This window comes from Gigantopelta aegis, chromosome 7, assembly GCF_016097555.1.
Source record: "Gigantopelta aegis isolate Gae_Host chromosome 7, Gae_host_genome, whole genome shotgun sequence".
In the NCBI taxonomy this organism is placed as follows: Eukaryota; Metazoa; Mollusca; class Gastropoda; order Neomphalida; family Peltospiridae; genus Gigantopelta; species Gigantopelta aegis.
This window is the reverse complement of record NC_054705.1, coordinates 31,878,485-31,895,459: the sequence shown is the minus strand read 5'-3', so window position 1 is coordinate 31,895,459 and position 16,975 is coordinate 31,878,485. Positions and strand designations below refer to the sequence as shown.

General features: G+C 40.9%; 1 protein-coding gene across 2 annotated transcripts in view; it reads left to right on the top strand.

Annotated features, from left to right (window-relative positions):
- The window catches only part of LOC121377537 (enoyl-CoA hydratase domain-containing protein 3, mitochondrial-like), a 15,788-nt gene extending 53 nt beyond the window's left edge, over window positions 1-15,735 (top strand). The window contains exons 1-10 of one of the 2 annotated variants that reach the window (XM_041505575.1): window positions 1-79; window positions 360-490; window positions 1,239-1,368; window positions 3,754-3,825; window positions 5,359-5,392; window positions 7,218-7,302; window positions 11,898-12,007; window positions 13,134-13,192; window positions 13,708-13,814; window positions 15,484-15,735. The exon at window positions 1-79 is cut by the window's left edge and continues 53 nt beyond it. In XM_041505575.1, the coding sequence (XP_041361509.1) occupies window positions 23-79; window positions 360-490; window positions 1,239-1,368; window positions 3,754-3,825; window positions 5,359-5,392; window positions 7,218-7,302; window positions 11,898-12,007; window positions 13,134-13,192; window positions 13,708-13,814; window positions 15,484-15,601 (903 nt within the window). In that variant the 5' untranslated portion in view covers window positions 1-22 and the 3' untranslated portion in view covers window positions 15,602-15,735. The remainder of the gene's footprint in view (window positions 80-359; window positions 491-1,238; window positions 1,369-3,753; window positions 3,826-5,358; window positions 5,393-7,217; window positions 7,303-11,897; window positions 12,008-13,133; window positions 13,193-13,707; window positions 13,815-15,483) is intronic. The other variant, XM_041505576.1, reaches the window with a different exon arrangement.
- The last annotated feature ends 1,240 nt before the right edge of the window (window positions 15,736-16,975 follow it).

The following is a 16,975-nucleotide window of genomic DNA, read 5'->3' as shown; positions in this document are numbered from 1 at the left end:
TTTAGTACAGAGATTGTAAACTATGTTTACTTCACGATTCTGTAGAATTTTGAGATTGACAGGCCAAATCAAGGTGCACGTAAGGCATTTGGAAAGTTAAATGGACATTTTTTTGTATATGTGTGTGAAAAATCGAGGTTGTGTATGCTTGTGAGAGTAATAAACTCAACGTAGGCCTAACTATGATCATGACAAAAAATTCAACTTTTTTGTCACAAAACGTCCACATTCACAATTACCTATTTTTAATTTGTTCATTTAAAATTAATGTTTCTGATTTTTTTAATGTGTGTATGACAACCCTCATGTTTAGCAAAATAAACTAAATTGTTTATTATTATTATATTTTTATTTTATAGAATCAGCGACACATATTCCTGTCAAGTTCACCATTTGTGTCATCTGCCAATGCTACAAATACAGAGTTGCTAACAAAAGTTACCCAACAAGATGGAATCCGAACCATTTGTCTTGACAACCCAAAGAAAAGGTATTTTGCTGTCAAAACGTGCGCTGTTTTTCACACTCGTCAGATTAAAGTTACGTGTGCTGTACGAAAAGCAAGGTCTGCAGTGGTTATATTATGGTCATCAGTTTATTACAGTTTACAAAAATGAAAAAACAGAAGACGAAATAAGCAGAAAGAAAGAAGAAAGAAATAGGCTGACTACATAATAAGTGAGAGAAAAGAAAAAAGTTGCATAATGGATGCGCCAGTGCGTTAATATCTATGTATGTAACAGTCAACCTCGACATACATACAATATATAGATATTCATACATCAATACATACTAGCCAGTGCCAGGTCTGCCCACTTTTTCATGCACATAAGCGGGATCGACCGCGTAGATTGTAGGCCCCATGCATATGGTTGAGTTAAAGAACTTCCTTTTTATGGAAGCTTCGATAGCTCAGAGCGTATCGTGGTTAGTCTTGCAATTTGCGGGCAATTCGGTGCCACAGGTTCGAATCCCAGCAACAGCATGGGACAATTTGTGAGGCCAGAAAGAATTTAATTATCCCCTGTGCCAGTGTGTTAATATCTATGTATGTAACAGTCAAAATCGACATACATACAATATATAGATATTCATACATCAATACATACATACATACATACATACATGTACATATAGTCATATGATTTAACTTCTAGCATTATATTTATTATATTATTAAAATCAAAAATGCCATGCCATATTTTTTAACACTGTAACAACTTTGTTATTTACTTTAGAAATGCGCTGTCGCTTGCTATGCTGGAGAGTCTGTATTGCGACCTGACGAGAGATGTTGATGATCTCCGAGTGATTATCCTATCTCACACGGGCCCAGTGTTCTCCGCAGGTCACGACCTCAAAGAGTTGGTAAACACTGATACAAAAATTTCATTGTCATTGTCATTTTACACACCTTGGTAGATGAAAGAAGAAGAAGGAAATATTTTATTTAACGAGGCACTCAACTCATTTTATTTATGGTTATATTGCGTCAGATATGTGGTTAAGGACCACATAGATATTGAGAGAGGAAACTCGCTGTCGCCACTTCACGGGCTAACGATTGGCAGCAAGGGATCTTTTATATGCACCATCCCACAGACAGGGTAGTACATACCACGGCCTTTGATATACCAGTCGTGGTGCACTGGCTGGAACGAGAAATAGTCCAATGGGCCCATTGACAGGGATTGATCCCAGACCGACCACGCATCGAATGAGCATTTTACCACTGGACTACATCCCAACCCTAGATGAAAGTAATAATAATTTTAGTTCCCTTAGCATCTGAATTTAAATGGTAATATCATAAATGACTCCTAATAATTTAAGTTAATTAATCATTCCCTAAAAAAAACTCTCAAATTATGAACATTTTCACAAACTTTAAAAGAACACTCCAACCCCCACCCACCTAAAAGAATACATCAAAAATGTTAATTTTGCAAGAAATATATTTTCATCAACATTTGTTTTCTGCTAAAAAGTGTATATAGCCAGCTAAATGCTCCATAGCTGGTGTAATAAAGGTCATGGTATGTACTGTCCTGTCTATGAGATGGTGCATATAAAACATCCCTTGCTAATAATTGAAAAGTGTAGCCCATGAAGTGGCACCAATAGGTTTCATCTCTCTTTATCTAAAGGGGTGGGACATGGCCCAGTGGTAAAGCACTCGCTAGATGTGCGGTCGGTTTAGGATCGATCCCTGTTGGTGGCCCCATTGGGCTATTTCACGTTCCATCCAGTGCTCTACAACTGGTGTAACAAAGGCAGTGGTCTGCACTATCCTGTCTGTGGGATGGTGCATATAAAAGATTCCTTGCTGCTAATCGAAAAGAGTAGCCCATGAAGTAGCGATAGCGGGTTTACTCTCTCAATATTTGTGTGGTTCTTAACCATATGTCTGACACTATATAACTAAATAAAATGTGTTGAGTGTATATATTTCCTTCCTTCCTCTGTCTATGTGGTCCTTAACCATATGTTTGATGCCATAAAGCCATAAATAAAAATGTGTTGAGTGCATCATTAAATGAAATGTATTTTTCTTTCCATCATTCAAGAAATGTTGGCAATATTAAAATGATGGGAAATTTAGCAAACCATAACAAAGTCAAGAGGGTATGAAGAGTAAAATTACATGCCTAAAATCTTGGAAATTAATGGATATATTTTTATAGTAATAGTAGTAAGAGAACTGCTGTTTAAATTATGTTAAAGTACATGAAATGCAGGTTCCAATTTAAAACAGTTTTAAAGGGACATTCCTGAGTTTGCTGCATTGTAAGATTTTTCTAACTAATTAAATATTTCTACGATTAAACTTACATATTAAATATATTTTCTTGTTTAGAATATCAGTGTCTGTATATTCAATGTGTTTCTGGTCATCTTAATATTTGTAAGAAACCGAAACTGGAGTTTGTCTTCAATAATTTTGTACGTACGAAAAAAAATATTTGAGGAAATAAAATAAAATTTAACCCAGTACAAATATTAGAACGATCAGAAACACGTTTAATATACAGCCGCTAATAGTTTATGCAGAAAAATATATTTAATATGTAATTAAATATGTAATTACAATCGTTAAAAAGTCTCTGTTAGTCGATAATTGCAGCAAACTCGGGAATGCATTACCACCTAATAGGGCCATTTATGATCTGCTTTGATTGTATTATGTTCGCTCCAGCTAGTGCACCACAACTGGTACATCAAAGGCCATGGTATATGCTAGCCTGTCAATGGGATGATGCATATAAAAGATCCCTTGCTGCTCATCGAAAAGAGTAGCCCATGAAGTGGCGACAGCAGGTTTCCTCCCTCAATATCTGCGTGGTCCTTAACCATATGTCTGACTCAGTATAACCATAAATAAAATGTGTTGAGTGCGTCGTTAAATAAAACATTTCCTTGTATTAATGTACCATCAAATTATTTTCTGGCAGAAAGCATGCATAACTTGCACAATCCTGAAGTCGGGACTCTTTGTTAGGGCTAGCTCTGGCAGTCGCCAAATTCGCCAGTTGTGAATTTTAAAAACAATTGGCGAATTTTATTTTAAATGGGCGAAATAAGTTTACTATATTTTATTACAAAATAACTTATTTTCTGCCATTTTTGAAGTTTAATAATTTGGCGAAACTTTATGTTTACCCAGAGCTAGCCCTGTTTGTGTCTATATGTTTAAGTGATTTATCTAACTTTGACTGTAGATTTTAACAAGATTTAGTTTTTCTTAATAAACAGACAACCAAAGATGGCCGTGCTCACCACCAGGAAGTGTTTTACAGATGTACGGACGTCATGATGTTAATTCAGGTTTGTATAAAACCAATAAATATGTACCAATAAAATGGACCAATAAAAATGTCCGGTATTTAGAGGGATCTGGTTTAGTGAGGTTAAGTTCTGTACTAATTTTTTTAAAAGGGACTCTGTAAAACGTCTGGTCTTGAGGGAATTCCGGTTTACAGAGGGTCCGGTATTGAGTGGTTTCACGGTATAGTTAAGGTCAGGTCAGTGGTACAGCGCTCGCTTGATGTGTGGTCAGTCTTTTGATCAATCCCCATCGTTGGGCCCATATTGCTATTTCTCATTCCAGCCAGTGTGCCACGATTGGTATATCAAAAGCCATGGTATGTGCTACCCTGTCTGTCTTTATTGCTCCAGGGGTGGGACATATGCCAGTGGTAATGTGCTCACCTGATGTGCTATCGATCTATGATCGATCCCTGTCGGTGGACCCATTGGGTTATTTCTTGTTCCAGCCAGTGTACCTCGACTGGTGTAACAAAGGCCATGGTATGTATGATTGTGTCTGTGGGATAGTGCATATAAAAGATCCCTTGCTGCTAATAGAAAAGAGTAGCCCATGAAGTGGTGACAGTGGGTTTCCATTCAGGGGCCTAATTCACTAAACTCTCGCAACTTTGCGATATCGCAGTGCAATGCTAAAAGACTTGCAAAGAGGATGCTTTGTTGTCTAGCAGAGCCTAAGAGACCTTTGTGAATTAGGCCCCTGGTCAGGTCAGTGGTAAAGTGTTCACTTGATGCGTGGTCGGTATATTGATCAATCCCTATTGTTAGGGCCCATTGGGCTATTTCTCATATATTTCAGCCAGTGTGCCATGACTGGTATATCAAAAGCCATGGTATGTGCTACCCTGTCTGTCTTTATTGCTCCAGGGGTGGGACATATGCCAGTGGTAATGTGCTCACCTGATGTGCTATCGATCTATGATCGATCCCTGTCGGTGGACCCACTGGGCTATTTCTCGTTCCAGCCAGTGTGCCACGACTGGTACATAAAAGGCCATGGTATGTGCTACCCTGTCTGTGGGATGGTGCATATAAAAGATCCATTGCTACTAAAAGAAAAATGTAACAAATTTCTTCTCTAAGACTGTGTGTCAATTAAAAAAAAAAACAATAAAATTTATTGCCCCAGAAAAACAATAGATAATATAAGGGTTGGGGCCCCGAATCATTACCGTACATCGCAGTTATACACAGAATATGCCATGGAGCAAGGAGAGAAAGGGAAGGAAGAAAGCTGAAATAAGTATTTCCTCCAAACCAGCAACATTGTAAAACAAACAACCACAGGCTTTTTTATAAAAAATCAGGCTGGTCGTTGAAATATTTTCCAAAAATCTTAACCAACATTCCCAACTTTTGTCGAATTCTTTATGTAAACAATTCTTGTAATACATATATTTTTCTAATAATAGCTTATCTTCGATATATGTCAAAATGACCAAATAACGATAGTTTAAAATGTACTGAGGTGTTGTTAGACAAATATTCCTTTCATTTTAATGTGCTAATCGTTATTGATGTTTTTATTCATAGGACCTGCCAGTTCCTGTGATAGCCCAGGTTAACGGTAAGTTATTGTTTACCAGAGATCGAACTTAAAAATGTGTCTCCCATGGCAATTTTTGAAAGAATTGCCGTGGGTGAAATGGCCCACTGATGGCAATTTTGAGCCTGCCTATGGCAGTTTTATTAAAAGTAACATGTGCAGCAAATAAACATGACTGCAAGGTTAATTTGCTGTATGTAGACATATTTCAAACATGCAAATGTTAAATATTGCCAGATAATGTACACCAGGTGTATACTTTTGCCATTGTTGCCGTCAGTGATGTTCTTTCCCTATATTTTAACAACGGCAATTGCCATTGGTGCTGTTGTTACGTTAGAGCCCTGGTTTACTCAGAATTGTATTACCACTGTAGTTTATTATATGTATGTACACTGTAAATGGATGTATTAGTTTTATTACATATGTAGAACTTATTTTGGCTAAGATTTCTGTCTTGGTTGTTCTGTATTTTTCACTTTTTAAAAAAGTCTATAGCTCCAGGGGTGGGACATAGCCCAGTGGTAATGTTCTCACCTCATGTGCTATCGATCTAGGATCAATCCCTATTGATGGGCCCATTAGGCTATTTCTCGTTCCAGTTAGTGAACCACAACTGATATATCAAAGGCCATGGTATTTGCTCTCTTGGTTATGGGGTTGAAGTCTTTTACAATTGGACACACCACCACTGGTATATCAAAGGTTGTGGTATGTGCCATCCTGTCTGTGGAATGGTGCATATAAAAGATCCTTTGCTACTAATGGAAAATGTAGCGGGTTTCCTCTCTAAGACTATATGTCAAAATTACCAAATGTTTGACATCCAATAGCTGATGATTAAAAAATCAATGTGCTCTAGTGGTGTTAAAAAACAAAAAAACTTTAACTTTATTGCCAGTTTGTCTCTGTCGTTCTGTCTGTCTGTCTGTCTGTCTGTATCACATATAGTTTTCCTGATGCCTTGAAATATTTTGTGTGTAGCTTTATCAGGGACTGTTACAGATCAAGTTTGACTTTCAAGGCAATTTACCCATTTTTCCCATACAGTAGTTATGGCCCTTGAATTTAGGAAATACAAAATTTGTTTGGGTCTGGTATGGCAGTACTCTTACAATGCTTTTGAGATGAACAAATTTGGTTTCGATCCTGACACGTCTTTTGCCAATGCCTTAAGATACTGAGCTGAAATTGTGTATATAGCTTTATCATGTTATGTTACAGATCACGTTTGACTTTCAAAGCAATTTACCCATTTTTCATGGGTTATGGCCCTTGCATTTAGGACATACACATTGGGGGGGGGGGGGGGGGGGGGGGGGGGCCCTGGTAGGGGACATGTATTGCTTTAGCAGTACTCTCAAAATGTTTTTTTTTTTTTTTTTTTTTAAAGTTTTTATTTCCCCATAAAGAGCCTCAGATCAATACCATACTTGGTGTTTCTTGGTTCTTATGTTGGATTTTAAGCTTGATGCGTGGTCGGTCTGGGATCGATCCCCGTCAGTGGAGCCCATTGGGCTATTTCCTGCTACAGCCAGTGCACCACGACTGGTATATCCTGTCTGTGGGATGGTGCATATAAAAGAACCCTTGCTGCTAATCGAAAAGAGTAGCCCATGAAGTGGCAACAGTGGGTTTCCTCTCTCAGTATCTGTGAGGTCCTTAACCGTATGTCCGACGCCATATAACCGTAAATAAAATGTGTTGAGTGTGTCATTAAATAAAACATTTCCTTCCTTAACCATATGTCCGACGCCATATAACCGTAAATAAAATGTGTTGAGTGCGTCGTTAAATAAAACAATTCCTTCCTTCCTTATGTTGATTTGATTGTTTTTTTGTTTAGGACTGGCGACTGCGGCCGGGTGTCAGCTCGTCGCGACGTGCGATATTGCTGTCGTGTCCGACAAGTCTCAGTTTGCCACTCCAGGGTAAGGACGTTATTTATTAGTCCAGCCAGTGCTCCACAACTGGTGTAACAAAGGCTGTGGTATGTACTATCCTGTCTATGGGATGGTGCATATAAAAGATCCCTCGCTGCTAATCAAAAAGAGTAGTCCATGAAGTGGCGACAGCAAGTTTTCTCTCTCAGTATCTGTGTGGTCCTTAACCATATGTCTGACGCCATATAACTGTAAATAAAATGTGTTGAGTACGTCGTTAAATAAATAATTTCCTTCCTTCCTTTATTTATTAGTCCCCTACCGCGCCAACTGGGCCCGGTAACACAACGCACTCGCTTGGTGCGCGGTCGGTAACACAACGCACTCGTAACACTTAGGGGACGGGATGTAGCCCAGTGGTAAAGCGCTCGCTTGATGCGAAGTCGGTAACACAACGCACTGGTAACACTTAGTGGGTGGGATGTAGCCCAGTGGTAAAGCGCTCGCTTGATGATGCGGTCGGTAACACAATGCACTCGTAACACTTAGGGGGTGGGATGTAGCCCAGTGGTAAAGCGCTCGCTTGATGCGCGGTCGGTAACACAATGCACTCGTAACACTTAGGGGACGGGATGTAGCCCAGTGGTAAAGCGCTCGCTTGATGATGCGGTCGGTAACGCAACGCACTCGTAACACTTAGGGGGCGGGATGTAGCCCAGTGGTAAAGCGCTCGCTTGATGCGAAGTCGGTAACACAACGCACTGGTAACACTTAGTGGGTGGGATGTAGCCCAGTGGTAAAGCGCTCGCTTGATGATGCGGTCGGTAACACAACGCACTCGTAACACTTAGGGGGTGGGATGTAGCCCAGTGGTAAAGCACTCGCTTGATGCGCGGTCGGTATCACAACGCACTCGTAACACTTAGGGGACGGGATGTAGCCCAGTGGTAAAGCGCTCGCTTGATGATGCGGTCGGTAACGCAACGCACTCGTAACACTTAGGGGGCGGGATGTAGCCCAGTGGTAAAGCGCTCGCTTGATGCGTGGTCGGTAACACAACGCACTCGTAACACTTAGGGGACAGGATGTAGCCCAGTGGTAAAGCGCTCGCTTGATGCGCGGTCGGTAACACAACGCACTCGTAACACTTAGGGGATGGGATGTAGCCCAGTGGTAAAGCGCTCGCTTGATGCGCGGTCAGTAACACAACGCACTCGTAACACTTAGGGGATGGGATGTAGCCCAGTGGTAAAGCGCTCGCTTGATGCGCGGTCGGTAACACAACGCACTCGTAACACTTAGGGGGTGGGATGTAGCCCAGTGGTAAAGCGCTCGCTTGATGCACGGTCGGTAACACAACGCACTCGTAACACTTAGGGGACGGGATGTAGCCCAGTGGTAAAGCGCTCGCTTGATGCGCGGTCGGTAACACAACGCACTCGTAACACTTAGGGGACGGGATGTAGCCCAGTGGTAAAGCGCTCGCTTGGTGCGCGGCCGGTAACACTTAGGGGACGGGATGTAGCCCAGTGGTAAAGCGCTCACTTGATGTGCGGTCGGTAACACAACGCGCTCGTAACACTTAGGGGACGGGAAGTAGCCCAGTGGTAAAGCGCTCGCTTGATGCTCGGTCGGTAACACAACGTGCTCGTAACACTTAGGGGACGGGATGTAGCCCAGTGGTAAAGCGCTCGCTTGATGCGCGGTCGGTAACACAACGCACTCGTAACACTTAGGGGACGGGATGTAGCCCAGTGGTAAAGCGCTCGCTTGATGCGCGGTCGGTAACACAACGCACTCGTAACACTTTGGGGGCGGGATGTAGCCCAGTGGTAAAGCGCTCGCTTGATGCGCGGTCGGTAACACAATGCACTCGTAACACTTAGGGGACGGGATGTAGCCCAGTGGTAAAGCGCTCGCTTGATGCGCGGTCGGTAACACAACGCACTCGTAACACTTAGGGGACGGGATGTAGCCCAGTGGTAAAGCGCTCGCTTGATGCGCAGTCGGTAACACAACGCGCTCGTAACACTTAGGGGACGGGATGTAGCCCAGTGGTAAAGCGCTCGCTTGATGCTCGGTCGGTAACACAACGTGCTCGTAACACTTAGGGGGCGGGATGTAGCCTAGTGGTAAAGCGCTCGCTTGATGCGCGGTCAGTAACACAACACGCTCGTAACACTTAGGGGACGGATGTAGCCCAGTGGTAAAGCGCTCGCTTGATGCGCGGTCGGTAACACAACACGCTCGTAACACTTAGGGGACGGATGTAGCCCAGTGGTAAAGCGCTCGCTTGATGCGCGGTCGGTAACACAACGCACTCGTAACACTTAGGGGACGGGATGTAGCCCAGTGGTAAAGCGCTCGCTTGATGCGCGGTCGGTAACACAACACACTTGGTGTGGACGCCATACTGGTTCCGATTTATTAGTAATTGAAGACGAATGTAATTTTTGCACTTGAATATCTTTTGTGCTCATCTTCAAGACAACGCCTTTAATGCTTTGCAATAAAAAAATCCATGTAAAATTCTAGACATTGCTATTGCTTTTTGGGTTGAGGAGGGTTGCTAGGTGGGGACGGGATGTAGCCCAGTGGTAAAGCGTTCGCTTGATGCTTCGGCACAAGTTGAAGTTATAGTAGTACTAATACTGTAGTAGGGGACGGGATGTAGCCCAGTGGTAAAGCGCTCGCTTGATGCACGGTCGGTTTGGGATCAATCCCCGTCGGTGGGCCCATTGGGCTATTTCTCATTCCAGCCAGTGCACAACAACTGGTATATCAAAGGCTGTGGTATGTGCTATCCTGTCTGTGGGGATATAAAAGATCCCTTGTTGCTGATGGAAATATTGTAGCGGGTTTCCTCTCTATGGTGGTGTCATAATGACCATATGTTTGACATCCAATAGCCGATGATTAATAAATCAGTGTGCTCTAGTGGTGTCATTAAGCAAACAAAAAACTTTGAAAAAAGAACTCTTTTTCGTAACACTTATGTCAGATGTACGCCACACATTTATGTGTATGATGTACGACTGACGTAAGTGTTACATGTGCTTATGTTACCGGCCCCTCTGTAGCAGCCCTTTTAGATTATGGTGGCCCCACTCCCATGGCTAGTGATATTCAATGTTGGGCTAGTAAATAACTACTATTGCCATGCCCGACGGCTAGTGAAACATTGTGGTCAAATGTCGCAGTTATGTCTATTTTCTAGATTATGTTAGCCTCACTCCCATGGCTAATGATATTCATTGTTGGGCTAGTAAATAACTAATATCTAGTGAAACATTTTTGTCCAATGTCGCAGTTAAGTTTATTTTGTAAATATGAATATCCTGCCTCCCCACCCCTCCAATGTTAGTATTTTTAAGGAATTATCTCGCTCTTTAGGTAACATATCCGATTACTACTATTCTTTAGTAAAATTGTATTAACTTAAAGTAAAGTAGGGCTAGTAAATTTTTCATCATGGCTAGTAAATTAAAAAAATCACTGATTCCATCGTTAGTGGATTTTATAAAAATTCTAGAAGTCCTGTTTAAACTGTCAATAACCCCATTAAATATGTGTCCGTCTGTCTGTCCTTCCGTTTGAACTACATGTAGTTCTTCTGATGTCTTTTTTACAATACCTTAAGATAATTTTATCAAGTATTGTTACAGATCAGGGTCATAAAAATAATAGAAACAAAGAAAATCCTCTTCTTAACCGTTTGAGGAGTTTCAGGTATACTCGTTTGTTCCAAGAATTCATTTGACCAAACACCCCCACCCCCAATCCCCACAAAAAATCCTTGCCAGTGCAGGTGGTCCCCCCCCCCCCCCCACCTCCTCCAACCCGCCCCACCCCTTTCCAGTCCTTGACAGAGGAGCCGGGCGAGGCCGGCACCTGTGCCCAGGACAGGCATGTGCTACAACAGCTTGTTCTGAATTTGCACGTTAAACACTGACCTGACCTGACCTGACAGTTTGGTAGTAGTGGCAGCAGCAGATTATTGGTATGTTTGATTCCAATAGTCACTGTCAAAACAATCTGCCTAGGTGTTAAACAAATTAATAATATCCAGAATTGTCTTCCTAAAAGGGTGGGGTGGGGGGTGGGACGTAGCCCAGTGGTACAGCGCTTGCTCGATGCCCGGTTGTTGTGGGATCGATCCCCGTTGGTGGGCCCATTGGGCTATTTCTCGTTCCAGCCAATGTACACGACTGGTATATCAAAGACCGTGGTATGTAGTACCCTGCCTGTGGGATGGTGCATATAAAAGATCCCTTTCTGTTAATCGAAAAGAGTAGTCCATGAAGTGGCGACAGCAGGTTTCCTCTCTCAATATCTGTGTGGTCCTTCACCATATGTCTGACGCCATATAACCCTAAATAAAATGTGTTGAGTGCATCGTTAAATAAAACATTTCTTTCTTTTTCCTAAAAGGGTTGACAATTCTAGTTATGTACGTACATGATGCGGGAGTGGGGGGGTGGGGGGGGGGGTACTGGGATTATTCACTATGCTTTTATTCAATCATTAAAAAGCACAAACAGGGAGGGAGAAAGGGAGTAAAAAAAAAGAATTCATAATGATTGTAGGGGCCCGTACATGCTTCCACTTGGAAAAGAAATTTGATCACTTATTTTTCCTTTCAGGGTAAATGTTGGACTGTTCTGTTCTACTCCCGCGGTAGCACTCGGACGGGCTGTTCCCAGGAAGGTTGCTATGGAGATGCTGTTTACTGGACATCCAATTTCAGCTCGAGGTAAAGAAAACTGGTGTATTAACAGCCCAAAATATACCCCCGCCAAACTATACCCGGGGTTAAAGTGGGCTAGCCTGTTTTATACCCCTAACCCTAACCCTCATATTTTATTACTAACCTGTATACAAAATAAATAAATAAATAATAATAAACACTATTTCCTTCATAAAAATAAAACTGTCACAGATTAGTCATTTTAGAAGATATTTCAATATTCTCTAGCCCAAAATATATAAATTATGATGGGAAAAAACCCTCTGACAATGAAATACAGACTAGAGAGGTATATTCTGGGCTAGCCTGTTTTATACCCCGGAGTATATTCTGGGCTAGTCCAGTTTATACCCTGGATATAGTTTGGCGGGGGGGTGGGTTATATTTTGGGCTATTACACCGGGCGAAAAAAAATGTGTACATATAACTTTATTGTTATTTGCACCCACTCTCAAGTTACGAAATTTATACAAACACATTACTTTAATTGTAGATATGCATTGTAAATACTTTTACAATATATATCTACAATTAAAAGTTAAAATATACCAATGGTTGTTTGTAAAATTTACACATTGTGAACATGCGCAAAAACTGTGTATTCATTAGAAAATTAATATTAATCTGGTCTGGTGCTTATAAAACTTTTAGAGACTAAGACTCGAGACTATGCATCTGAGACGTGAACGTCATGACAACGCCATTACAAATTCTATCAATGTGACGTCATTAGAGATTGTGTCTGGACTCTACAAGTTTTACAAGCACAGGCCCTGGTTTACAGTAACAAATAGAGTTAACTTCACAAAAGCTGAGCTGAGTTTAGCCAGATCGAGCACAAAAATGTTTCGCTAGACTGGTTTATGTACTTCATGGTAAACCAAATGGCCATGTCGGGAACCAATCAAATAGTTTGCAAATATTTGCTGGCTGAATTTAGGGCTGAGGGACATATTGTGACCTTGATCCCTGTGGTTGGGACAGATAACAAATGTAAACAGGGGTTCTGTGAATAAATATTTTAAAAAATTAAAAATATATATATATATATATTGTGACTTTGTTTTACACAGGGAAAGATGGTTTGTGAAGTTTCATAAATTAAATTTGTGTTTATTAAATTTCGTTACAGATGCTTTACTTCATGGTTTGGTTAGTAAAGTAGTGCCAGAAGAGGAACTGGAACAGGAGGTATCATGGTTACTATGTTTACGCATGTAAACAAATTACTGTTACATTGTACATGAGCACATGCATATGGAGTTCTTGCAAAACAAGTTCACTGGATACAGTTTCAAAAACTAATTGTAATCAGATTATTTCCAGTACCAGAATATTAATCGGTGGCGGATCCAGAAAATCCATTTGGGGCCAGGGTGGCCTACCCCCCCCCCCCCCCCCCCCCAATAATTTTTTTTTTTTTTTTTTTTTTGATAACCTTTACATCTCGACTGAATGTAAAAGTTGTAACAAGACTGACGGACTGAGAGTAAGGACGAGAGTTACAATAACGGGCAAATAACCTTTGAATCATGCTCACTGGACCCCCCAAATACCTCACACCTTTGGCACTTGTTCAATGGGCCCCCCCACCCACCCACCCTCAATAATGTCCACCATGCTTTTGGCCTGGCTAGGGATCCTTTTATTTGCATTTTCCCACAGACACAACAAATGATACTGTACATATTATTTTATCCTTGTAGACAATGAAAATGGCATATCGTATCTGTGAGACAAGTAGGAGTGTGGTGGCTCTTGGGAAGGCTACGTTTTACGCTCAGATGAACCTCGAGAGGAAACAGGCTTACAGGTGAGTCATTTGTCAACAGGAAATGTTTTATTTAACGATGCACTCAACACATTTTATTTATGGTTTAATGGCGTCGGAAACCCGCTATCGCCACTTCATGAGCTACTCTTTTCGATTAGCAGCAAGGGATCTTTTATATGCACCATCCCATAGACAGGATAGCACATACCACGGCCTTTGTTATACCAGTCATGGTGCACTGGCTGGAGCGAGAAATAGCTCAATGGGCCCACTGACGGGGGTTGATCCCAAACCAACCGGGCATCGAGCGAGCACTTTACCACTGGGCTATGTCTCGCCCCCCATTTTTTAACAGGTGCGTGTCCAATATATTTTCGGGGGGGGGGGGGGGGGGGCATAACTCTACCCCCTCCCCCTAGAAACTTTTCTGGCCACAGTCTAAACCCCATCCTGCATAAACTCCTGCACATGCGCCTGGTCAAATTACTTTATTTTGGCCCTTCTGAAAAATGTACCGGTAGCCAGTTCAGATATTAAAATAGCCAATGAAATCACTTATTGTGACATGCCTGCATTAAATACAGGCCAAGGGCGGGATGTAGCCCAATGATAAAACCCTCACTTGATAAGCGGTCGGTTTGGGATCGATCCCTGTCGGTGGGCCCATTTAGCTATTTCTCGTTCCAGCCAGTGCACCATGACTGGTATATCAAAGGCTGTGGTATGTGCTATCTTGTCTGTGGGATGGTGCATACTGTACATATATATATAAAAGATCCTTTGCTACTAATGGTTGCCTCAAAATTACCATATGTTTGACATACAATAGCCGATGATTAATAAATCAATGTGCTCTAGTGGTGTCATTAAACAAAACAAACTTTTTTTTCTTTTTTTTTTAAACAGGCCAAAATATTCCATGCAGTCATTCTATCAGAGTGTACCTGTAGCTAGGTTACACAATTTTTTTTTTTGCAGAAATGTCAATCAGTTATGCTGTGAAAGTATATGGTCATTTTAATAATTGGATGAAGACTTCAGTTGGTTCCTTTAATATTTCTGTGTGATATTCAGGGCTTCTAGAATTTTTATAAAATTCACTAGCCATGGGATCAGTGATTAAAAAAATGTACTAGCCATGATTAAAAATTCACTAGCCCTACTTTACTTTAAGTTGATACAATTTTACTAAAGAATAGTAAATATTGGATATGTCACCTAAAGAGAGAGGTATAGCTTGATAACACTAACATTGGGGGTACGATATTTATATTTACAAAATAGACAACTGCAACATTTGACTTTTTCTTTTTTTCACTAGCCGTTGGGCATAGCAATATTAGTATTTACTAGCCCAACATTGAATATCACTAACCATGGGAGTGGGGATACCATAATCTAGAAGCCCTGGATATTATTTGAAATATAATTCAGAACAGTGTCTTGTTAGCCTGCTAAAGCTGGATAAACACAGTGGGGTCGCAGACGTTACAGGTAGTACAGCCATGTGTGTGTGGGGGGGGTGGGGGGTATATTTGCTATATCTGTGAAAATGTCCTTACAAGTAATTTAAAAGGCGAGTCTGGCAACCACGAGCCGTACCACTATTTTTTTACACTATGCCGCCCCTGAAACAAATTGATTTGTTGATGGTTTAATCAACAGTTTTACCCATTTTTAAGTAACCGTTATACTGTTACTATTACAGACTGGCTGGTAAAGTGATGATTGACAACCTGGCTCTGTACGATGGACAAGAAGGAGTGAAATCATTTGCAGAGAAACGTAAACCAATTTGGTCTCACAGTACCAAAACAGTTCACTGACCAGTCACAGAGATAGTATACTCTTCAAAAAACTCTAATAAGAATTTACAATTGCCAAAATTGTAAGGTATATTAGCTGTGGGGAATGGTTATATGATAATAATTAATTAATTGGGCAAACATTACAACCGGTAGTCCAGTATTACAGTAGGTTTTTGGCAAAGATCTCGAAGGACGATTGGGGTCAGAAGTGAAATTTATCCGTAAATTGCAAATTCAAACAATAAAAATTACTAAAAACAAAACAATAACAACTGTATGATCAACAGAATGAAAATGATTGACAGAAATAATGTTGACAGAAACAGTGATTAATGGACCTTCCTGGAAATTGTCAAAATCGAGAATGACGTCCCACGCACTTGTACAGGGCAACTGCGTGATGCACATGCAAACAATGGAATGTGTTTTGGTGTGTTGATAAACAGACCTGAACGTTCTTTACTAGGATGACTGTGGTCAAAACGTATGTTCGGTCTAATAGTTGATATTAACATTAATATTTCAGGTTCCCCTACTTTTTTTGAAAAGTATACTTTCCAAACAATTATAAATAAACTTGTACTGAATTTTTTGTAGCCAGTATGAACTTATTTGGTATTGGGACTGTTTTGTGCAGAAAACCAGTAGTTTGAACCCAATCAGTTACAGTTGAGATATGTGAAGAATCTATTATTTAATAACTATTTCCAGGCCATACCTGCATAGGCGTATAGGCTCCCATTTTTGTAGGGGGTGCAGGCTGGGTTTTGCCCGAATTAAACGAAAATGCCTGTATCTGGAAAAAAATCATTTAATCATATTAGCATTACTACTAAACAGCTATATAAGGTTGTAAACGAATCACTACTAATTTTTACATAGATTACAACTAATTTTGAGGGTAGAATGATGGAAATACATAGTAAAAAGGTCTTGGGTTAGCACATTTTACCCAAATATCTGTATAATTTTTGCTCGAATTTGAGGTTTTACTCCAGCACTGGGCGGGAGGACAGTTGCCACCCATGCCCCTGTCCAGGGCCGTAGATAGGGGGGAAAATCCGGAAAAAATTATAGCAACTTAAAGAAAATTCTCTTCTTAACTGTTTAAGGAGTTTTAGACTATTAACTACTCAGTTGCCCCACCCCAAACAAAAAATCCTAGCTATAATGCTTTCCAGATTTTGTTTCTCCACTGCTAGCTACGGCCTTGTTATTGTTGTTTTCTTTATGAATAACAGGACCCAACTCCAAATGTTTCAGCCACAACTAGAAGGAGATGACGAAATGTCATATTCCAAATGCAGTCTGAGCTAGGACTTCAGAAGCAACGTCATGTTATGATGTCACTTCCCCAAATTACGTCATTGCACTTGTTATTACACACGTGCT